The 24,869-nt window shown below is 34.7% G+C and overlaps 4 protein-coding genes, 1 long non-coding RNA gene and 1 pseudogene across 5 annotated transcripts; 5 read left to right on the top strand and 1 right to left on the bottom strand.

Moving 5' to 3' along the window:
- The first annotated feature begins 872 nt into the window (after positions 1 to 872).
- LOC140672928 (uncharacterized) lies at positions 873 to 1,511 on the top strand. The gene has a single exon (XM_072905412.1). The coding sequence runs from the start codon at positions 873 to 875 to the stop codon at positions 1,509 to 1,511; it is 639 nt and encodes a 212-aa protein (XP_072761513.1).
- An 85-nt stretch (positions 1,512 to 1,596) lies between these two features.
- LOC140672927 (uncharacterized) lies at positions 1,597 to 3,264 on the top strand. Its single transcript, XM_072905411.1, has one exon. It carries the CDS (start codon positions 1,597 to 1,599, stop codon positions 3,262 to 3,264), a length of 1,668 nt encoding a protein of 555 aa, XP_072761512.1.
- Positions 3,265 to 3,657: 393 nt separating this feature from the next.
- Positions 3,658 to 4,383, top strand: LOC140672926 (uncharacterized). The gene has a single exon (XM_072905409.1). It carries the CDS (start codon positions 3,658 to 3,660, stop codon positions 4,381 to 4,383), a length of 726 nt encoding a protein of 241 aa, XP_072761510.1.
- A 110-nt stretch (positions 4,384 to 4,493) lies between these two features.
- LOC140672925 (uncharacterized) lies at positions 4,494 to 5,445 on the top strand. The gene is made up of 2 exons (XM_072905408.1): positions 4,494 to 4,584; positions 4,634 to 5,445. Exons 1-2 carry the CDS (start codon positions 4,494 to 4,496, stop codon positions 5,443 to 5,445), a joined length of 903 nt encoding a protein of 300 aa, XP_072761509.1.
- A 379-nt stretch (positions 5,446 to 5,824) lies between these two features.
- On the bottom strand, positions 5,825 to 11,688 carry LOC140672924 (uncharacterized; annotated as a pseudogene).
- Positions 6,387 to 7,384, top strand: LOC140673041 (uncharacterized). The gene is made up of 3 exons (XR_012047993.1): positions 6,387 to 6,538; positions 6,730 to 6,918; positions 7,225 to 7,384. It is a non-coding gene; the product is annotated as an uncharacterized lncRNA (long non-coding RNA).
- Positions 11,689 to 24,869: the final 13,181 nt, after the last annotated feature.

The following is a 24,869-nucleotide window of genomic DNA, read 5'->3' as shown; positions in this document are numbered from 1 at the left end:
CGTTAAACAAGGGCGAACACGCATCATTGTCAACAAAGAACGCAGTGAAGCATTGCGAAGAGTGAGGCTACTAGAGTCGCAGCACATTCGAGACTACAAGGAAGCCATTTTGGGTACAGCGGAAGGATGACAGCGGAATTATTCTGTCGATGTTGTCATCGATCAAAGGATCTCAGGTGAGTCTCCGTAATCCAATCCTCAAAAAAGAATACAGTCCATTCAGCTTTCCTATACCATATCCCGTTTCAAGCTAAAAAATAAATATCATTATGGTGGAAGATCGCGAGTATCGTGCAGCGAAAACGAAAAGAACTCAAGCGAAAGCGACATGCACACGTGGAAAAACTTTCGTTGACGAGTTAGGCGATAAACAAATCTCATCTATCGAATTACAACAAAGACAGGTCAAATTCAAAGAATGTTGGCAAATGTTCGACGAATCCCAATCATGGATCAAATTCTTTGAGGACACAGTAGAGCAGGAGGATGCGCACAATGATGAACGATGTGCGTTTGAAGAAAAATATTTTGCAGTGGATACGAGGTTCGAGGAGCTTATAGGAAATTGTGTGGCGAATGCTCACATAGCCGGGCCTAACCCGTTTGGCCTTCTCGCGCCACAAAACAATCGCGATAACACTGTGCCTCCGAACTTGAATATGTGTCTGCCACGAATAGATCTTCCATCATTTTCAGGATCTTACGATGATTGGCATCCATTTCGTGACATATTTCATTCAATAATACATGAAAATACTGTTTTACCGACTATTCAAAAAATGCAGTATCTCAAGGTGTCTTTCAAGGATGAGGTAGCGGATGTTATCAGTACACTAGAGTTATCTGCAGATAATTATGTAGAAGCATGAGACATGTTGAACGAAAGGTATGATAATCAAAGAGTTATTGTACAAAAACATATTAAGGCTATTTTCGAGCATCCGAATTTAATCAAAGAAAATCATATTGAGCTTAGACAACTTTTAGACAACATTTTGAAGCATCTGCGAGCGCTCAAGGTTTTGCAACGTTCTACCGACAAATGGGACGATCTGCTTATTCATGTAATCACTTGCAAGTTACCACCAGTAACAAACAAAGAATGGGAAACTAGTCTTGAAGGTTCAGATGTACCGTCATTCAAGGAATTAATTGATTTTCTTTCACAACGATGTAGGGCTCTGGAAGCCATAGATCGCAGATCTCAAACTGCCGTAACGGCTACCCATACCGATAGGAACATAAAAATGTCGAAGAAGGCTACGTCGGCACACGTAGTAACGGATAAGGCAGCTTGCAGCTTTTGTAAAGGCAATCACCCAGTTTTTCGATGTGACAAGTTTCTTTCGTTGGCTGTAGATAAGCGAATTCAGGAGATAAGGGAGCGCAAGATTTGCTTAAATTGTTTGAGGTCCACTGAGCATAGAGCTAAAAACTGTAACTCAGGCGCGTGTAAAACCTGTCACAAAAAACACAATAATTTCTTCATATTGAGACAAATCAGCAATTGAAGGATATTGATTCAAGCATACCAGTTTCGCAAGTGCCATCTCAAACATCAACTACAAGTGTAAATCATGCAAGACAGGACATCAAATGTTGCTTTCCACCGCAATCATTCAAATTCAAGACATTAAAGGAAACTGGCATTATTGTAGAGCGTTACTCGACAATGGCTCTCAATCAAATTTTATAACGATTGAGTTAGAGGAAAAACTCGGACTCAAACGGTTTCCTAGCTGCCTGGTCATTCACAGAGTGGGCGACGCCAACACCGAGACGCACAGTTCAGTCAAGGTAAATTTACAATCTCGGCTCAATAATTTTAAGGCAGAAATTTGCTGTCTGACAATACGAAAAATAATTCAAGATCTTCCAACAGTCTCCATCAATAGAGCTGACATTCGCATTCCTTCAGGAATAACATTGGCTGATCCAGAATTTATGGAATCAGCGAAAATTGATATGCTCATAGGTGTAGAAATTTTCTGGAACATTACTTGCATAGGTCAAATAAAGTCAACAGGCACGCAGCCTTGTTGGCAAAAAACGCATTTCGGATGGATCGCAACAGGAAAGGTTCTCACCACATCCGAGCATACAGGATCGACAGTATGCAATCTCAGTATAAACGAAGAGTTGAATCATACAATGAAGCGATTTTGGGAGATTGAGCACGGCGCGCGGAAGGGTGAAATGTCTCTCGAAGAGAAGGAATGTGAGAAGCACTTCGAATCAAATGTCAAACGGAATCTAGAAGGTAGATTTGTTGTTAAATTACCTATTAAACATGAAGAAATGTCTCTTCTTGGTCAATCAAAGGAAATAGCAATACGAAGATTCAAGGCTCTTGAAGGAAAACTAAATCGCGACCCAGCATTGAAGAAAGAGTACGCAATTTTCATGCATGAGTATGAATCATTGGGGCATATGAGAGAGATCCGAGCAGACAGACTTGAAGCAACTCAACACTATTACATGCCACATCATTGTGTGATTAAGGAAGAAAGTTCAATAACCAGATTAAGGGTAATCTTTGACGCATTATGTAAGACAACCTCAGGAGTGTCGCTTAACGATACTTTGATGACTGGTCCTACATTACAGCAAGATTTATTGTCCATAGTGGTAAGATTTCGAACATTTAAGTACGTTCTGATTGCAGACATTACTAAGATGTACAGGCAGATCCTAATCGATGAATCTCAAGTACCGCTACAACGTATCTTATGGCGTAATAATCCGAACGAGCAGCTAAGGGAATTCGAATTATTAACACTCACTTACGGAACCAGTCCAGCATCGTTTCTTGCCATTAAGTCACTTCAAACTCTTGCAAAATCAGAGAGACAAAATTATCCTATAGGAGCGCAGACAGTTCTGCGCGATTTTTACGTGGATGATTTGATCACGGGATCAAATTCAATGGAGGGAGCATTACAAATTCGCAATGAAACAACGAGTCTTCTCAGCAAAGGTGGATTCATATTGCATAAATGGACATCAAACAAATTGGAGCTAATCGAAAACATTCCTGATGCGTCAATAACGCATTCGATACGAAATCTCGACAAAGAAGATGTCTTCAAGACTCTCGGCATTCAATGGAATCCGATGGATGATATGTTCCAGTACATGATATCCACGAACTCGAAGTCAGGTCAACGCGATAACAAGAGGACAATATTGTCATTTATAGCACAAATATTTGATCCGTTAGGTCTTATAGGTCCGGTCGTATTAGTAGCAAAATTATTTATTTAAAAATTGTGGACGTTGCAAGTAGATTGGGACGAGTCACTACCTTCGGACATATACACAGATTGGAGTAGATACAAATCTCAGATGAAGGGACTGAACGAGATTCGAAGTCCTCGAGGTGTGATAACAGCACAAGAAATTTCCCGATTGGAATTGCATGGTTTCTGTGATGCAAGTAAAGACGCGTACGGTGCATGCATATATACACGAGTCGTTGATTAGAATGGTGCTTGTCACAAGAGTTTGTTGTGCTCGAAATCGAGAGTAGCTCCATTAAAGACTGTGTCATTGCCTCGATTAGAGTTATGTGGCGCTCAGCTGCTGGCGCAATTAATGAACAAGATTATTCAAGCCATGGATCGGAATATTGACGGGTCATATTACTAGACAGATTCAATGATAGTATTAGGCTGGATTAAATCTAGTCGCAAGTTCAACACATTCATAGCTAACCGAATCAGGGAAATTCAAGAGCTCACTTCAATTGAAAGTTGGCATCACGTACGAACTCATGATAATCCGGCAGATATCTTATCTCGAGGTTCCGATCCAGAAACTTTAAAGAAGTCTGACATATGGTGGAGAGGACCTCAATGGCTGAGTGAAAATGAAGCTTCATGGCACACAATGATACAACCCGACATGAATCCGGAGGAACTACCTGAACAACGAAAGACAATAGTCTCTGCGGCAGCAATAAAGAGTTTTGACATTATTGAAAGATTTTCATCATACATTCGACTAATAAGGACAATTGCAATGTGTCTCCGGTTTGTACATAATATACGGGTTAGTAAAGAACATAGGAAACTGGGTCCAATTTCGTCTCAAGAATTTACAGCATCTAAGAAGATCATCGTCAAGAGAGTTCAGCAGGAAGCATTTTTAAGAGAAATTGAAAACATAAGAAATCAACGAGTAACTACAAGGGAAAATCGACTGCTCCGCTTGAATCCGTTCATAGATAGCGAAGGGCTTTTAAGAGTAGGAGGCCGATTAAGAAATGCCGACCTCGCTTACGCGGCTAAGCATCAGTTGATCATACCGGCTGGTCATAAATTCATTAAATTAGTTATTGAGCACGAGCATAAAAGGATCACGCAGGACCTCAACTTACATTAGGAGCAATAAGGGCACAGTATTGGCCCCTAGGAGCGCGTGGATTAGTACGGAAAATAATTCATCAATGCATCATATGTTTTAAGTCAAAACCTAGCGTTTCCCAACAGATTATGAGAAATTTACCCTCAGCCCGCGTCACTTCATCCCGGCCGTTCTGCATCGTAGGCGTGGATTATTGCGGCCCGATTTTTGTACGAGAAGGTAAACGCTAAAAAATCCAAAGCTTGGATAGCGATATTCATTTGTCTAGCCACCAAGGCGGTGCATATTGAATTGGTATCTGGTTTAAGCACTGAAGAATTCTTAGGTGCATTGAAATGTTTTATAGAACGAAGAGGAAAGCCCTCAAGTATATATTCAGACAACGGGACCAATTTTGTAGGAGCAAATCGCGTATTGGAAGAATTGCGCGATCTCTTTAATCGCGAAGAATTTCGACGCCACATCGTTAATGAAATGGCGAATGAGGCTATCACGTGGCATTTCATTCCTCCACGGGCACCACATTTCGGAGGATTGTGGGAGGCTGCAGTGCGCTCCATTAAACATCATCTAAATAGAACAGTATCATATGGTTCTTTAACATTTGAAGAATCTGCTACATTGTTAATTCAGATCGAAGCTATATTAAATTCAAGGCCTTTAACTCCTTTGTCCTCTGATCCTGAAGATAATTCCTTCTTAGCTCTCGCACATTTTCTTATCGGAGACTCACTAATATCATATCCAGAACCGAGTTTGGAGCACTTACCAATTCACTCTTTATCGCGGTGGCAGCGCATCGAACAAATGCAACAATTTTGGAAACGGTGGTCTGTCGATTACTTGCATCAAATGCAGCAACGTTTAAAATGGAAACGGGACAAGGGACCGCCCATTAGGATTGGGCAGTTGGTGATTATTCGAGAAGATGCCTTACCGCCCAAATCTTGGGTGTTAGGTCGAGTCATGGAGATACACCCAGGAGCGGATGAAGTCGTCAGGGCTGCGAGCATCAAGACTAACAGAGGCATAATCAAGCGACCAGCGACCAAACTCTGTGTATTACCCATTGAAACATGATATAATATAGTTGTTCATTTTGTGTCATTTATTTTATTTAGTTTATATAATAGTTATGTTAACACACTTAGTTGATGCGCATGGACACATCAAGGCGCGCGGTATATTATATGGACAATATGATAACTAGTTTATTTGCTAAATTTGAAAATGTTAGTCGTGACCGTTGCCAGATGTCGCGCGAGTCTTGATCTTTAGTTTTTTTTTGTGGTCAAGTTGCCTAACCTGTAAAGAGTACACATCCTGTTAGAAGCTTGTCGGAAGCGTGCAATAAAGGACGAGTTAGCACAAAAAAAGTGGTCTTATTTCATTATCGAACAATTAGTACGAAGGGAAAAGAGATAATACGTGCCAAGCACACGGCTAATCAAGAGCTGCATTAACAATCTCCATTGGCTTGAATACATAATTCCAACCTATTTTCGAAGTGTCTGACCGTTTTGAAAAAGACAGCTCGCGGTATATTTGCGCAAGCTACTCTTATTCTCTCTATCATATCTTCTCTAGTTGTAGGCGCATGCTCATAAACCACATTTTTAATATACCCCCACAAATAAAAATCAAGTGAAGTTAGAGCGTGGAGGTCATGCGATGGCCCCTCGTCGCCCAATCCATCTGCCATTGTATTCTCGATCTAGATAAGCTCTCACTATTGCCGCATAATGAGATGGCGCCCGTCCATTTGTATCCACATTCTTTGACGTGTATGAAAATCAACGTCTTCAAGCAATTGTGGTAAATGATCCCTGAGAAGTTCCAAAAAATTTACACTATTAACATTTCCTTCAAAGAAATCATAGACATATATAATAGACTGAGCGTCCCCGTAAGAGGAGCTGAATACTACATTAGAAAGAGAGAGCAACAGTGTCATTGGTGCTGTCTCTTTCTAATACGAGAGTTGGTGGGGGACTTGTCGAATGCATCAGAGGTCGGAAGAGGACAAGGCTCTTCGACTGCTTTGAGGTTAATGTACGCTGCCTATCTTGCACAACGTGGCACAACGCGTATTAATACGAGTATTAAAAATAGTTAATTCTTGTTGTTTATGTAAAACAGAGCAAGGAACTATTGCAGATGTTTCTTTTCATCGGTAAGTAATTTGAAAAGTTATATTGGTAAGATTACGTTGAGCTTACTTAAGTTAATGTAAGTTACAAGTTATGTTAGCTCTTCAATATTTGTAAAATTTAATTTATATTATTCATTATAATGTATTATATTGTAAATTAACTATTAAAGTAATATAATTATCATATAAATTATAATTAATTTCTTTTTTAGTATTCCTAAAAACGAAATATCAAGAGCAAATTGGATAACAAACATAGGACGAGACGTAGGTCAACTAGGCATAGTATGTAGCAGACATTTCGAAGAGAAAGATTTTTGCTATAAACAATTTGGAAATTCTATACGAAGGTTTTTGGTGCCCATAGCTGTTCCATCTTTATTATTAAATAAAAGTGACAGGTATACTTTCCTTAATAACATTAAAATGTAAACTCAGCAAATTTCTTTAAACTTGGGATACATATGAATATTTATAGCATTCCCTTATGAAGAAGGCACTCAAATTTTGAGTATTAACCAAAGTTGAGTGTTACATCTAAATTCACACAATCTAGTGTTAACACTCAAAATTTGAGTGTTTTTTTCATAAAGGTTTTATTGTGCCAAACTGTTAAAAACGCCACACATATTGAAAAGAAGTTAATTTTTATTTATTTGATTTGTAAGTCATTCGCATTATTATATCACAATACTTTTTATTTAAAGTGATAATTGTGATACTACATCTGATGACTCGCTGTGTATCTCTAAGATATCGAGTTGCAATAACTCAAAAAATATAGAAAATATGACAAACGTTGGAGTTATTGTATCAGATGAGATACAATTTAATGCAGAAAATAAAGAAAATGACAAAGACACAAAGAAGTTGACATCAAAAAGGTTAGTTTAGAATTGTAATATTAATAAAAATTTTTGCTCAATAAATTATATTATAAAACAATTTTAATCATACAAAATTTTCGGCTTGTAAAAAAATATTATTTGAAATAATATTATATTAAAAATTATTTATTCCAAGTACGAATTAATTCTTTTTACTCTTCAACTATATCCTAAAATTAATATTTAACGTTAATGGTAGTAATTTTTTTATCAGCTTTTCATATTGCAATTGTAAGGAAAATGTAGTAAAAGTTTTATTAAGTAAGTTTCCAATTTTTTTATTTAGGAAAATGTCTCAGCCCCTCACAGGCTCAAAGCGTTTTTGTTCTCCTCGATATTGGAGATCTACGGAGAAAAGATTTCACTTCTGATAGAAACTAGAAAATTGTGTACGATTATATACATAATTCAAAAAATAAACATCGAATCTTAAAGCAAAAAATAAAACGCTTAAGTAAGAAAGTGGAAAATTTGCAATCGTTATTAGAGCATTTAAAGAAAAATGGATTGCTTTCAAATGAAGTTTGTAACGCATTAGAAGTGAGTTGTAGTTTTATTTAGAGTTGTAATTATAAATGGACATGAAAGTTATAGTTTATTACTAACAAGGGACACTATCGAACCTGAACTCACCGATTCGCACCAAACTTTTTTCTGAGTTAGTTCGACCTTACTGGAGGCCAGTGTTCCTTGTAAGTGTAATTATTATATGTCTCTTATAGACTATTGAGAGTTGTAAAAAGGTGGATTTTCTAAACTATGTACATTGAACAGCTTATGAGATAATTTTAAAAATGTCAAATGATTAGATGCCATTAATATATGTATATAATATTTTTCACTATGTAAATATTGTATTGAATATGTATATAATATTTGATCCTATGTAAATATTTTTAACATTGTAATGTTGGAAAACGAGCGTTCTTGCAACTTCAGTACAATTTGGAATGTTATATAAGGAACCGATGTATTTTACATAATTATATATTAACATAAATAACTATAATTAATTTTTTTATATAATATATGTATTTAAATATAATTACATTTTTTCATAAACAGTAAAAAAAGTAGTTTATTCTATCTTCAAATCCAATTATGTATAATTTTTTTCAAATTTCTTTCTAGTTTTCCACATGTCCTGCATTATCAGAAATCCTTCAGAATCTCCTAACAACGAAGAAAAACAAAGTATATCCTCCTGCTTTAAAGGAATTCGCTTGTTCCTTATTATTTTATTCGACATCAGCTTATCATTACGTCAGAAATAATTTTTTGAAATCCTTACCTCATCCACAAACGATTCGAAAATGGTTTTCCAAAATCGACTTTAGTCCTGGTATAAGTAAACCAATCTTAGATAATTTGAAAGAGATGATTGATAAACATGATTCCAAAGGTATTAAGTTACAGTTTGGAGTTCAAGTCGACGAAATGTCTATAAAAAAAGGGATTAAATGGGATGGAAAGCGGTACCATGGACAGATTGACTTAGGCCTCCAAAATAAAGAAACTGAGAAAGCGACGTATGCATTAGTAATAATGCTTGTTTTTTTGAATGGACACTTTAAGACTCCAGTTGCATATTATTTTATTAATGGTTTAACAGCTGAAGATAGAGCGAACATTATGAAAGAAGTTTTGACAGTACTATATGAGAATGGTATTATCGATGTTAGATCGATAACATTCGATGGTGCTTCAAATAATTTAGGTATGGTTAAACAACTTGGTGCGAACTTACAAAATATTAAAGAAGAATCATTTTTTGAACATCCAGTAAGCAAAAAACATATAGTTGTTGTGCCTGATGCCTGTCACATGCTTAAGTTGATTAAGAATACGTTATCGGAATATGATTTAATTGACAAGGAGGATAACCGTATTAAGTGGGCGTATATAGAAAAATTAGTGCAATATCAAGAGAAAGAAAGTTTACATCCAGGTACAAAAATTCGACGCAGACATGTTAATTTTCAGAAGGAGAAGATGAAAGTAAAACTTGCTGCGCAAACATTCAGCAATGGAGTTGCAATTGGACTCATGTATATGAAAGATAAATTTTCTGAGGACTTCGCGGGAGTTGATGCAACATCCAAATTTTGCAAAACAATAAATGATATATTCGATTTTTTAAATTCCCGGAAAAAATTTTCAAAAAGTGAATCGCAAAATTGTTTAACTAAAGAAAATTACAAGGAAATGGAGAAAAAAGTATCTGAGTACATTGATTATATACAATCTTTGAGAATTATTGAAAACATTAATTCCGATAAAAGTATTTCTATTTTAAAAAGTAGACGGAGGACAGGATTTTGAGGTTTTATTGTTGCAATGAACAGTGTTTTACAACTTGCTCGATACGTATTTGAACAAGAAACAATGTCATATCTTTTGACATATAAATTATCGCAGGACCATCTCGAAACTTTTTTTTTCTTGTATAAGAAGAATGGGAGGATTTAACAATAATCCTACATGTCGCCAGTTCAGATCGAGTTTTAAAAAAATAGTAACTCATGTCAATTCTATTACCTAACCTGACGGAGCGAATTGTACATTGCAAGACGATACTGTAATATGTAAATCTAATAGTAATAATAATGCTGATAATTCTATTGATTCCAGCGCTGAATATTTACTCAGTATTGTAACGTTCGAGCATGATCATGTAGAAAGCAATGGATGGTCCTGAAGTGAATATAATAAAGAAATAGTTATTTACATTACTGGATTTATTGTTACAACGATTTAAAAAAAATTAAGTGTGAACTATGCCGTAATCAAGAGAGTAATGAAATTACATGCAAATTAATAAAAATGAAAAATCGAGTACCTTTGAAGCCAACAGAAACGACGTCTCAAAATTCTCAAACCCAAAGAAAAGGCTTAGTATCGCCAAGCGATGATGTAGTTACCATATGTAAAACTGCTGAAAGAGTTTCGAGAAGTACTCCGAATTTATTTTTCACAGACAAAATTCTAGAAAAATTAATGATTAACGCAAAACAACTATTACTTGATACAAGCCTGTTTGCAGAGATGGATATGTTTGTTGAGCACACTGTCCTTTCGAATCACAAATTAGATTTGATAAATCTTATTTTGAAAAAATATTTCAACGTTAGACTTTCTCATGAAGCAAGATGTTCTCAAGATGTAATACAACGAATAAGAAATTTTCATAATCGGATTGTCGTATTTAAAAATCAATAAAAATACGATATTACTTTTCTTCCAACCCAATATAAATGTTTTATTTGAGAAACAATACAAGTGAGATCGTTAAAGGTTCTATATTTATGTTTTACATAAAAACGTTTAATATTTAATTTCTAAATATTGATTATTGTTTTGTCTGACTTTTTAATGTATCTTACAGTGAATATTATTTATTTTATTGTTAAAAAATGAGGGAGACCGGGCTTCAATTCTAGTCTCTCACTAAAACTAATATATTGAGCTGTGCCCTTTGGTGAGGAATTCTCGAATAAATGTTAACAAAAAAAAAGCGTAATAAGATTTGAATGTTTATTTCTAGCATACTACTTTATTCCCCAAATTTTACAAATAAACAAAAATGTTGCCTCTGATGAGACTCAAACCAGGACCACGAGATTTGTACCGGTAAAGGCCTTCACACATAGAATTCCGTAGCGACGTAAAACGTAACCCTAAGCGAATCGACCAATCACAGTCGAGATGTAAGGCCAGTACCGTAAGCAGTAGCAAATCAAACATGTTGATTCTCTTACTGCTTACGTCTTACATCTTAAGTTTTTTTATGTGTGAAGGCCTTAATCTCGGGGCTATCGCTCCTATCTCCCTTACGTGCGCGCGCACGTAGAGGAGATAGGGGCGGGCCATCTTTCTCCTTCTCTCTACATGTGCAAGAGAGAAAGCACACCTGACTGACTAGCTCTGTCCTTCAGATCATGTCATCAGCTCGCCCATAGAAGTGCTCAGTCTATTATATATGTCTATGAAAGAAATAAGGACCAATCAAAAAACCATTTATAATACCACACCAAACATTCACACTCCAGCGATGTTGATTATCTTCTTGTCTATGCCAATGTGGGTTAACATCCGACCAATAATGGCAATTATGTCTATTCAATTCACCATTATTTTTGAACGTCGATTCATCAGAGAACATAACATAATAAAAGAAATTTGGATCAGCTCGGATCATCTGTTGTGCCCATTGACAAAATTGTACACGCAACGGCATATCTGCTTGAGTAAGAGCTTGTGTTAACGTGATATGGTAAGGATGGTACTTCATTTTCTTCAAAATTCTTAAGATCGTTGTTCTTGGGATACCAATTTCTCTAGCCATAATACGACTACTGTATGAGGATTAAGATGAATGAATGCCAAGATAACGTGCATACGCACATCATCTTCATCATACTCATGATGTGCTCTTTGACGTTCTAAACGGCCTTGGCGAGCTCTTAGTTCGAGGTCCCGGATTGTAGTATGATTCGGATGTTGTTCTCTTTCGGGGTAACGATTCCGGTAAACTCGCGAAGCTTCATGATAATTTAGTTGACATTCTCCGAGAACAAGGAGAATATTAACAATCTCTGAGGGACGATAATCAGCCATGGGTATTGTCGGCAGACGTAAGCCTCTGATTGTGAGTAATAAAGTTTAATACTCCGATCAACAGTGGAAGAGATTTTCGTTCAATTGATTCCTAAATAGTGACAAATAAATTTTCTGGTCGATATTTTCTTTGGAAACAATAGAGGGTATATTATTTCAAAAATAGACTATTTGAGATGAGTAGAACATCAAGAACAATCAAGGGATCAATCAGGTTTGTACTTCTGCGAACAGGATTTGTAGCAATCGTCTACATGGGCCGATTATCTGTGTGTGTGTGTAAATGTGGGATGTGTATGTATAAGTGTGTGTGAGGTATGTGTGTTCGTGTGGTGTGTGTAAGAGCATGTAAAGTGTGTGTACATGCGTGTAGGTTATGTCACATAACCTATGTGTGAGTGTGTGTGGAATATGTGTGTAGGGTGTGTGCAAGTGTATGTAAAGTGTGTGTACGTGCGCGTGTGTGTGTAGGGTATGGAGAATGTTCGACTCTTACTTTTACTGGTTGGATCATACTCGGATCTTACCTTCACTGGGTACATCATGCCTAGATCTTACCTTCACTGGTTGGATCATGTCCAGATCTTGCTTTGACTAGTTGAATCATGTAAGATAAGACTATCGGAAAGTGAAAATTTTAAGAGATATTTTGAATTTTTTCAAACTGCAATTTTGGAGCTTTATAATTTGAAAAGTACTCAATGAAGAAACATTTGATTATAGTGTATTGGAAAGCTCTCGAGGTCAGCTACAAGAATATGTAATAAAAAATAGGGGATGCCATTTAAAAAAATTGAGGTGACCTTCAAATAATTCTTCAAGGTCAAACCAATGGTACCATCTTATGGCCCCCTCGAAATCAAACAACTTTTGTCTGAAACATTTTTCTCTCCCGGGCTTGGTTTTCGAAATATTCGACTGGATTAAAATGGTCCACCCTGTATATATGTGTGTGTGTGTGCGTGCGTGCGTGCGTGTGTGCGTGCGTGCGTGCGTGCGTGCGTGCGTGCGTGCGTGCGTGCGTGCGTGCGTGCGTGCGTGCGTGCGTGCGTGCGTGCGTGCGTGCGTGCGTGCGTGCGTGCGTGCGTGCGTGCGTGCGTGCGTGCGTGTGTGTGTGTGTAAACATATATATATAATATATACACAGAAAATTTAATTAGAATATTATTCTTTTACATAATTATGATGTCATATCTCTCGATCGAAATATACTTATTCTTTTCGTCATAACATTTGAAAAAAAAATAAAACAACTTTTTAATAGACAATGTTCTTTTTCATATAATTTATATATTATACTTTTATCTATATTTACATTCTTTTTATGTCATGTAGTAAACGTGTACAGAAAACTAACATATTACTGACAAATGATACACATTTTTTGAAATCTTAACAATTCACCGTATATACATTTGCAAAATTCTCTGTTTTCTAGGTCCTCTTGTAATATTTGATACTTGTAATTTTGGTAACACAACTAAATCAATAAAATTACAAGATTTACCGTTAAATATTGCGAATCCTTTATCAGAAAAAAATTAAAATTAATTGGCATCGTAGATTTTAAAATGCCATCCACACAAACTTCAAATTCATATGAAGAAATAGGATATTATACCGCAATAGCTCTCCGATCTGGAAATTGTTGGATAGAATATAATGATCTAATTTCAACTGCAAAACATTTAAAAAAAACGTACGATACAAACCCACATGTATTAATATATATTTCACAATAAATACACATATTTTCTATACATACCTTAATATGTATATTCCGTTTTTTATATATTATATATTTACCTTTTGTCGTAAACAACGAGCAACAAATTTTTAACCGACGTATTTCGCGAGCAACAAAATCTAGAAACACTTTAGGAAAGAAACGCGTCGAGCAACAAAATTATTTAGGGTACTTTACTCTTGGATCGTATCTAGCACAACCACCGAATTTTACCGTAAACAACGCGCAATAAATTTTTAACCGACGTATTTCGCGAGCAACAAAATGTAGAAACACTTTAGGGAAGAAACGCGTCGAGCAACAAATTTATTTAGAGTACTTTACTCTTGGGCCGTATCTAGCATTACCACCGAATTTTACCGTAAACAACGCGCAACAAATTTTTAACCGACGTATTTCGCGAGCAACAAAATCTAGAAACACTTTAGGGAAGAAATACCTCGAGCAACAAATTTATTTAGGGTACTTTACTCTTGGGCCGTATCTAACACAACCACTGAATTTTACCGTAAACAACGCGCAACAAAATCTAGAAACACTTTAGGAAAGAAACGCGTTGAGCAACAAATTTATTTAGGATATTTTACTCTTGCGCCGTATTTAGTACAACCACCGAAATTTGCGCAACTATCGGTTTTTCAGAAATGGGTGGAGCAAAAATATTCAGAATAGAGCAATAAATTAGCATGAAAAGAATCTGCTTTTATTTTTTTTTTTTTTATTTTTTCGAGTGGCTGTGCTACCTTTATATTTTAGCTAGCACAGCCATCGGTTTTTCCGAAATGTTTGGAGCAACAAAATTTACAATAGAACAACAAATTAGCAACAAAAAAGCACTAAATTTCTGTGTAGGTTTTATTCGATTGTGCTAAAGTGGCTGTGTCAGCTTAATATACGTCTAGAAAGGTCGCACCGAACTTTAGCGGAATATTTGCGACACTACATTAACGCGGACCAAACAGACTGGGATGAGTGGATACCGTACGCGATGTTTACGTACAACACCACCCCGCACACAGCAACGGGATATACGCCGTTCGAATTAATTTACGAACATCAAGCGGAAATATCGACAGCTCTAACGAAATCGCCCAAACCAACGTATAATTACGACGACTACGCGCAAGAACTAAGGGAGCGTTTAAGAGCAACGAACCAGATCGCAAAGGAAAACGTCAAGGAAGAAAAACAAAAAGCTAAGAAAAATTATGATAAAAATACGAGAGAAACAAATTTTAAAGTAGGCGACAAAGTATTAATTTTTGACGAAACCCTACGACGAGGACGTTCTAAAAAATTAGAATCCTTATGGACAAGACCGTATACAATAATCGAAAAGAACTCCGATGTAAATTATACAATTAAAAAGGGGCAAAAAATAGTACGTTTACATACAAACAAACTAAAACTATTTATAAAACAATAATACTAATAACAAACACAATATACATGACAAAAAGAAATAAAAACAAAAAGATAGAACTATCACCGCGCGAATTATGCGACATGTACGAACGCACACCACGCGTACATGAATCACCAAAACCAATCTTAAAACGTAGCATAAGCACACGATTCTAATTGTAAGAATAAAACGACTATATTTTATAGATGTTAACGCGAAATAACCAAACTGTAAAATATACAACTAAATATATGTATAGATTAAAAACGGGTATAGATAGAATATGTAATTACAGAGATAAAGAAAAACCCGTGCGTTTTTCTTTTCCCTAGGGGGAAGGGATGTTATAGCCCGAGACTATAACTAATCAATATTATAGATATACAGTAATATTATATATTAATTAATAAAGTATAATAAGGAGAACAATTGCGGAATACTAACAAAATAAGCATTGCGAAATAAACGATATCCGCATACCGCGATCGGAGCGTTGACTGCGCGTACCGCTGACATAGCGAGCTACGCGCGAAACCCGAGACAAAGCTGGAACACCGCGGCGAGGATTGCGAAAATTGCGAAAGAGTGCAAGCAAGGAAGTCCGACTCTTGGACCTGCTGCGCTTGTACTCAGCGCGAGTTGAGCAATCCAACCGAATTTTAGGACGATAGCTCAACAGTATAAAAAAAACCGCTCGAACGCGCGGGCAGTCGTAAAGTGAATCAAGAATAACCAGAACTGCAGCGGGCAGTCGTAATACCGAATTAAAAGTGATCGTTACTGCAGCGGGCAGTCTTACAAACAAAACGAGTGTAATCGGGCAGTCGTGCGAGCGAAACAAGTATAATCATAACTGCAGCAAGCAGAGTAGAATCAAGTGCGAACCGCTAATACCGACAACGTACAAGAGTAAAGGGCTAGTCCCTGTCAACGCCGCCGACAACGCTAGGAAGGAACCGCTATCGCTACCATAGGAAATAAGCAAGCATTGTACCACCGAGACTTGGGTAAAATATACTATATTTTCATAAAACGGGTACACCAGACTACGTTAGTAACCCCGACGCTATTCTGCGCTCTGAGTCCTGCCATCCTACGCGGATCCCGAACCCAGTGCCGTCCTGCGGCACAACAATTTTGAATTTCCGAAATACGATATACCTTAAGTAAAGTACAGAAATAAACGCATAATTTAGGCCCAGAACAAATGTTTTACTGCATGCTGTTGTAATTTTTTTACAAGCTATACAATTTCTTTATTTGACTTTTTTCATTTTCGGCGTTGTCCCCAGTCCGCCTTTTTGAATTTTCAAAAAGGCCACACGGTAAACAAAAATAGACCTAAGCTAAATTTTAAGCCTGCGCACAATTTTTTTGGTGCAAATAAATTTTGGGCAGCAGGGAGTGTCCGGTTGACAGAGAATGCCCCATATACAGGGTGTCCCCGAATTGGCGGATCAATTCTCGTGGGTAGGCGCGCGGCGAGACAGTAGGCGGAGTGTTCTACAAAGGACGTACAAAGGACGTACTAAAGAGATACGTACAGTGCGCCCTGCGTTTATAGGTTTTTAGCTGAACTGGTTGCACTAGTTCAGAAAGTGTACACTAAAACGTTCGTTTTAACAGAAGTGACATCAGATAGTGCTGTTCTTTTTATCAGTGCAGTAATATTCAGTGCAACAGTTCACCTTTACTGCTGCCCTAGGTTTCGAGGTAGGTGTGGCGGTGTAGTTCAATATGGGGATATACATGAATCGTATATAACTTGTAAATAACACAAGAAAAACGTAAAAATGGAGAATACGGAATTTGGGCACCTATCAAGAGATGCAGCAGGCAATATTTTGATAAAGGAAGATGGACTTGTTACTTCTGAAGGTATTCAACTTGTTATAAATATTATAAATAAATGTTATATGTGTTTGTTATTGATTTTGTATTGTAAAATATTACAAATATTATATTTTGTATATATTTACATTATAATAAATAATAATATAATACTTGTTGTAGATGGCCTAACAAGTTTCGAATTAAAATATGGTGAAATTGATTTTACATGCGAAACACTTGAGTGTACTGTTGGAAAGAAAAAGTTCTTAATTAGAATACATAGCAACGAAGCAAATAAAGAAAATTATAATTTAGATTTAAATATAAATAAGACATTGACTTGGACAGATTCTAGTACAAAACTATTTATTGAATTATACAAAAAAAAAAGACAACTGTTAACTAATAGAAAAATTAAAACAAAAAATTGCTATGGCAAACAATTAGTGAAAATATGAAAATGAATGGATTTAATGTCACCGTAATTCAAGCAGAGAACAAATGGAAATCATTAGAAAGAGCATATAAAAATATGATAACGAACAACAAACAAACAGGCAGAGGACGAATGACATGTTCTTATGAAACGTATTTATAAATTCATTGTATTTATAAATACGTTTCATAAGAACATTGTATTTATTTGTAAGACATTTACATGATAAAACGTGTATTTATACGTATTTATACTTATTTATAGAGAATTAACAGAACTATTAAGATATAAACATAATATAAAACCACTCGTTGTTTCTGGCAAAGGAGGCATAGTACTAAGAGCTGACCGAGTAAATATATCACAGATAGAAACAAGAGAAAAAGAGTAAGTTTGATAAAAAAAATTGAATCTTTTACTAAAAAAAATAAGAAAATAAAAAGTTTTAAAGAATTATTTTATAATTTAGGATCGACCAAACTTCGGTTAAAATAATTAATATAGTGCTAATTCTTATTAAAATTATGCTATTTGATAATTGTGCTTTAAAAATTAATCGTTAATTACTTTATTGGGAGTTTGATATCCTTATTCACATAAGAAAACATATTTATCTTTAACTATATGTACAGACAGAATATTGACACAAATAATTATAACGAAGCGACTACATTATTACTACAAGACCAAACAGAAAATGAAAGTTCTGCAAGTTCTGCAAATGCAACGTTCACAGAGAACGAGGTAAATATTTACAAAACTTTAGTAATATTTTTCGTTCGGCAGAAAAAATCTACAGATGTCGGACTGTTATCTAGCTTATTTTGTTAGTTCTTGTTTTACTTTATATAAATAACAAAGATATAAAGAGATAAATCCGACGCCTTAAATATACAATTATAACACAGGTCTACAAGGTTTTGTTGTTGGGCAGCTGGAGGTCGTTTCCGAAGTAATTTTCTGCGTAGAATCCGAATCCGAGGTCAGAATTGGCCCATCACGTCAGGATTTTGAGATATTTGAGGTTATATACTCGAAAAATGGCTTTTTGGGCTACTTTTGAGGTTATGTACAGGACGCACAAAATTTTTTAGCTCTTTTCTTCTAATTGCATCATTTAGTACTACTCTTTCTCTTCAAAACGAGCTGTCGAATGGTCATCTCCGATTTTTCCTTGCAAAGTTACGACCATTTTAATATAATATGATGAATTCCAAACCCTGCGCCGTTATAGCCCAACAACCTCATAAGCATTCACATTAAACCTGTAAACTTTGAACTATAAACCCGAAAACCTGGACTGAAAACTGTATATATGGGTTTTTGAGGTCGCTGATTACGAATCTGATCTCAGATCGACCCCAAACCTATTATAATATGGGGTTTATAATGGGTTGTTGGGCTATAACGGCGCAGGGTTTGGAATTCATCATGTTATCTTAAAATGGTCGTAACTTTGCAAGGAAAAATCGTAGATGACCATTCGACAGCTCATTTTGAAGGGAAAGAGTAGTACTAAATGATGCAATTAGAAGAAAAGAGCTAAAAAATTTTGTGCGTCTTGTATATAACCTCAAAAGTAGCCCAAAAAGCCATTTTTCGAGTATATAACCTCAAATATCTCAAAATCCTGACGTGATGGGCCAATTCTGACCTCGGATTTGGATTCTATGCAGAAAATTACTTCGGAAATGACCCTCAGCTACCCAACAACAATCATGATCCCATTTTTTGTAGACCTATAATTTATATTTACAATTATTTACAATTTTATATCAATGCTATTAAAAAAATATGTATATTTTATAGCTATCACAAAAAACCGTAAAAAAACAAGTAGGTAATATAGGACGACTGCTAGCAAGTGTCAAAAAACTTTGGAAAATCTCACAGAAAATATCGTTGCTGAAAAGAACGCAAAATTAAATGTGCAGAACCAAATTTTGGAAGAACAAAAACAAATAAGAAGAGTTTATGAAAACTTGGCAAACACTATAAAGGAACAGTTAACAACTGCAAACAATTTAAGACGAGAGAGAAATGAATTGTTGCGAAATTTTCTTTATGAAAAGAAGAAAGAAGATTTTATTTAAAATCGGTTTTTTTAGTTTATTATTTTATTAATAATATACATTTTATGTTTCGTTTTCACTATATAATATATACATGTATTAGTTTACTTTTGCTTGCAATATTAAGTTAAGAATATCAAAGAAAGTAAAGGCTGATGTCTTGATATAGAAATAATTATTTAATTTTTATTTTATTCTTTTTTTTTTATTTTTATTTTGTTAATAATATACATTTTACGTTTCGTTTTCACTATATAATATATACGTGTATTAGTTTACTTTTGCTTGCAATATTAATTTAAGAATATCAAAGAAAGGGCTTCTGCCCACAGGACACGGAAACGCCTGCCGCGCGACAAAAAGCGACGCGATAGCCAATCAACGTGTTGTTGTCCTGGCGTTTATTGGCTACCGCGTCATTTTTTCTCGCGCGGCAGGCGTTTCCGCATCCTGTGGGCAGAAGCCCAAAATAAAGGCTGATGTCTTGATATAGAAATAATTATTTAATTTTTGTGATACAATCTTTAATGTGATTTTATTTTTTGTGATACAATGTTCATAGGTTATAATAAAAGTTAGTAAGGTTTAAAATATAATAAATTTGTTTCAATGTAATATATTATTTTTTCTGTTCGCCTCCTACCTTGTATATTTATATATTATTTTATAATAAACTATCTTATTAGTGAATACATTTATTATCATTTATACAGCAGATATTCTTCGACATATTTCGTCACGAATATGTGTTCCACGTATTCCCTTTCTACGTCAATGTCTTGAACGTGACCTTGCACTGCCATGTCAGGAAAATCATCGTTTATTGGTGGTTCAAAAATTTCTATATCTCTTATACTCGCTATGTTATGAAGTACACAACATGCGTGTATCACACGAACCATTCTAACAATGTCTCTTAATTTTAGGTGGTATAATTGTCGAAACCGCTGTTTGAGACATCCAAATGTATTTTCTATTATATTGTAACATGACAAGAACTTAATTTTCTATTAAATGTATGTTGTGCCCGTGTTAAATTGCCATTGTCTCGATAAAGTACTATCAATTGTACCAAGCAGGGGTATGCACTGTCCCCTAACAAATAATAATTATCTGAAAATGTAATTATAATATTAAAATATTATGATTTTTTATAATTCTTATTTTTTTATTTTTCTTACTTTCACAAAGTTCATAAAGAGTGTTACGTAACGGTGAATTTTCGAATACCCTAGCATCATGCACAGATCCAGGATATCCAATAAACACATCTAAAAATTTCATATGATGATCGACGGTTCCTTGGATATGTATTGAAAAATATTGCTTCCTGTTGATGTAGGAATCAGGATCTTCGTCAGGTTTGTCTATCCTAATATGTGAGCCATCAATTGCGCCTAAAAAAGTTTTAATATATTATTATATATATATTTATATTATTAAAATGTTAGTAATATTATATTAACAAGATATTTAAATTATAGTCAAATGTTTATAAATATTACCTATTATATTAGGAAATCCATTTTTATCTTGATAAAATGCAGCTGTTTCTGCTTTTTCATCTGCATTTGGATATTTGATCATATTATGCGCAAAAGATAATATAAAATCTGTTACTCTGGTTATAACGTTAAATAAAACGCTTAAAGTGATCCCAAATCTATCGGCGACATCACGATAGGATGCACTTTCATGGCCAACAAACCAAAGATAACAAAGAATGTTTCTCTGCTGTTATTTTTGAACGTCCTGCATCATCTGTAAAAATGATGACGTATTATATATACACATAAGTGTACTATGTGTATGTAATATATGTATATATTTATTTTTTTTTACAACATGAAATATACCTTGCAGGGAAATAAATAATACAGATACACTGAATTCATCTATTAACCTATATGCTACTTGTCTAGATAGTCTGAAGTGTATAATAAAATCTATATTATTATAATTCCATACAATATTTTCCACATAACTGTTTATTTTAACATGTACTTTCTGAATCGCTTCAAAAATTATGTGGAAAATTTGCAATTCGTTAATATCTATAATTAGATTAAAATAGGTTATAATCTTTTAATACTTTAATATAATTAGTTATAATTATATTTTATCTTAAGTAATTATGATTTACATTCGTCGTTATCATCTATTAATTCCGCTGGTGGTATCACAATTAGATCTTCATCAGAAGATTCCGTTATCTCTGCTATTTGTATATTTTGACACGCCATGTTGATTATGCACTGTTGAGCACTATTGCGTTCCTTTTATTCCTTTCTGCACTGTTGCACTTGTAAAATTATTACAGTGCAGTGCAGGCACTATACTGAACCAGTGTTGCACCAGTGCAGCTAAAAAGAACAAATCTTATATGTCTCGCCGCGCGCCTAGTATCAAGTAACAACTAGGAGGTTTCTTCGCGCCGCGCGCTTATACTGGCACGGATTGGCCGATCTTTATTAATTTATATCTCATTAATTATTGTGAATTTAGCAAAATGATATGAGATTTTTCTCTTCAGTTTAACATGCTCTATCTACCTACGAGAGTTGATCAATTCAGGGACATCCTGTATACATATTAAAAAAGTTGCATATATTTGTATGTATCGAAATTATGTTGATTTTGCAAAAAATAAATAAATGCAAATATTGCAATAAATATCTGTTAGATATGGGCATCCGCAGGAGGCAATGGTGGTACTTGCCTCTTCCCCCCCGGAAAATGAAACAGATAAATCTTTCTCGATTTACACCTACCTTGTCGTGGTGTGGGAAAGCTTTATATTAAAAGGTGTATAAATATATGAAAGCAACATTCAAATAAATCTAAAAGTACATTTTATGTAACGTTTAGTGTCTGAAAGACATTCTACAGACACTCCTATCTTTTCATTATATATAAATATATAAATAAATAGCGTTATATATATATTTTTTTTTTGTTTCTATAATGCTATTTAAATGCACACATATATATACATATATACATATACGTGTGTGTAATATATTATGCATATATATACAGTATGTTGTCGATTTATGTAAACCACCCTGTATATGCACAAATGAATGTTACATGTATATATACACGAATAACTAAATGTTATTCGCACCTAATATGTATGACAACATATATATATATATATATATATATATATATATATATATATATATATGTGTGTGTCAATTTAAACAATATAAATTGTGTTCAAATTACGTAACAAAGTCAGACACATTTATATTTTCCTATCATCGACGTTTCTATACGCTTACACACGCATATGAGATGATACATTGAAAAAAAATATGTGATGTCTGATTTCAACATATTGGCTGATATTCGGATCTTATATTTGAGACCGTTCTATTCAACTAATTCTGTAATGAATGTGGCCATTTTATTGAATGAGATTGACTATCTTAAATATAAGATAGGACTATGAATATCGTCTAATGAACACATTGAAAAATAGATGTTTACGACATTTATACAAATTATGAATATCGATAACAGGGGAATTAAAATTATCGACAATTTTAATTCCGCTGAAATGATGGCGCTATCCCGTCGGAGTTCGTTTAGGATCCCCTTAAGGGTCGACAGGAGACACTGTGGAGACTCCTATCGGCCGGATGCAAACTACTTTTTCGCAAAAACAGTATTACAGCCAAAATACAAAGAGAATCTTAATAAAATTGTGATATTCATAATCAGTAGGATATTTCGCAGGTCGCTACAGAACGATTTTTTGAGAAAAAGATCGAAATAAAATTTTCCAAAATGCGCTGCTGATCGCGAGTTACCGCGATCAAGTGTAGCTGCGCCTTGAATTTGAAATCAGTTTATTATAAATTTTTTAGAATCAAAAATGTAAAATCTGGCTCTGTCGCGACCTGCGTTATTATATAAAGAATATATAAAAAAAGTTTCACGAAGAAATATAACTTCTTTATGAGCTAAATATTGTAGAAGCGGATATCGCTATCTGCACCTAAATAAAAATAAATAAATAGGTACAGCTAACAGAAATCATGTTGGCAGCATCGCGTGAGACAAGATAGAAAAGGATCGCACTATCCTTGTTTTTCTAACATATCGGTCAAAATACGGTCTGAAAATGCTTTCTGGTCTCTCGTGGCAGAAAGCAGTAATGTAACAAGGCTAATGGGCGCCCACTTTTTGTGAAATTTATATTTGCATATGTACATATATGTATATATATGTCCAAGTGTAATTAAAATTATATATGTATACGATAAAATATTGTTTGATGATGATGAATAATAACAATAGAATAATTGCTAACAAAGTAAACTAACATATAGTATGTAGAACACGGGAGCCTGTTAGACTTGGCATTTTATTGCTTTTTCGTTATCAATATTTTATTATTTTATTATATATATTATCTGCACGATGCGACCTATGATTTCGCAAGAACAATATTACGGCTAAAATATATAAAGAGTCATAATAAAATTGTGATATTTGTAATTTTTATTTATATTGGTCAATGACATTCTGAATCTTGGGAAGTAGTAGCGCGAAAAATTTTGTTAGATAAGCGCTAAAAGGGGTTTTTAATGGGTGCGAGTTTCACATAACCTTTCCGGAACGGCCGGTGGGGTATGCATAAAGCATTTTCCCCTAAAAAAAAAAGGTAATGTATTGTACTCAATAATATATTTATATATATATTCATAAATATTTTAACGCTATTAGTGGAGTAAATATTGACACACAATATCATTATAATCAAAAGTAAATGTGAAATATAGGTTTTATTTTTTTGTCTTTCTATCGTGCAGATAATACATAAAGTATATTGATAACGAAAAAGCAGTAAATTGCCAAGTCTAATAGGGGTCCGTGTTTTACGTATTGTATATTAATTCATTTTATTACTTATTATCCTACTCTTACTATTTATCATCATACAATATTTTATCGTACATGTAATTTTAACTACAATTTGGACAGATATATACAGGTATTTACATATGTAAATATAAAATTTACAAAAACTGGGCGCCCGTTAGTCTTGTTGCATTACTGCTTTCTGCTACGAAAGGCCAGAAAGGATTTTCAGGCCGTATCTCGGTAATCCGATATGCTTGAGGAGGAATAAGAACAGCGCGATTGGGCGATCCTTTTCTATCTTATATGTGTCCGCGCGAGCAATACAGTGGTGTTTGTACGTATACGTACACATACCTATACATGAAACTCAGATTTCATTTTTAAGCGTTGGCAATCTTGAAACCAGAGTTTCGCATTGCCACCGCGCAAGGTCTCCAATATCAATTCGGAGTTTGCTCGTCGGTCCTGTCGACCCTTAAT

The sequence above is a fragment of the Anoplolepis gracilipes genome, chromosome 14 (assembly GCF_047496725.1).
Source record: "Anoplolepis gracilipes chromosome 14, ASM4749672v1, whole genome shotgun sequence".
Taxonomy (NCBI): Eukaryota; Metazoa; Arthropoda; class Insecta; order Hymenoptera; family Formicidae; genus Anoplolepis; species Anoplolepis gracilipes.
The sequence above is the reverse complement of the archived record's forward strand: the minus strand, read 5'-3'. Positions and strand labels throughout refer to the sequence as shown.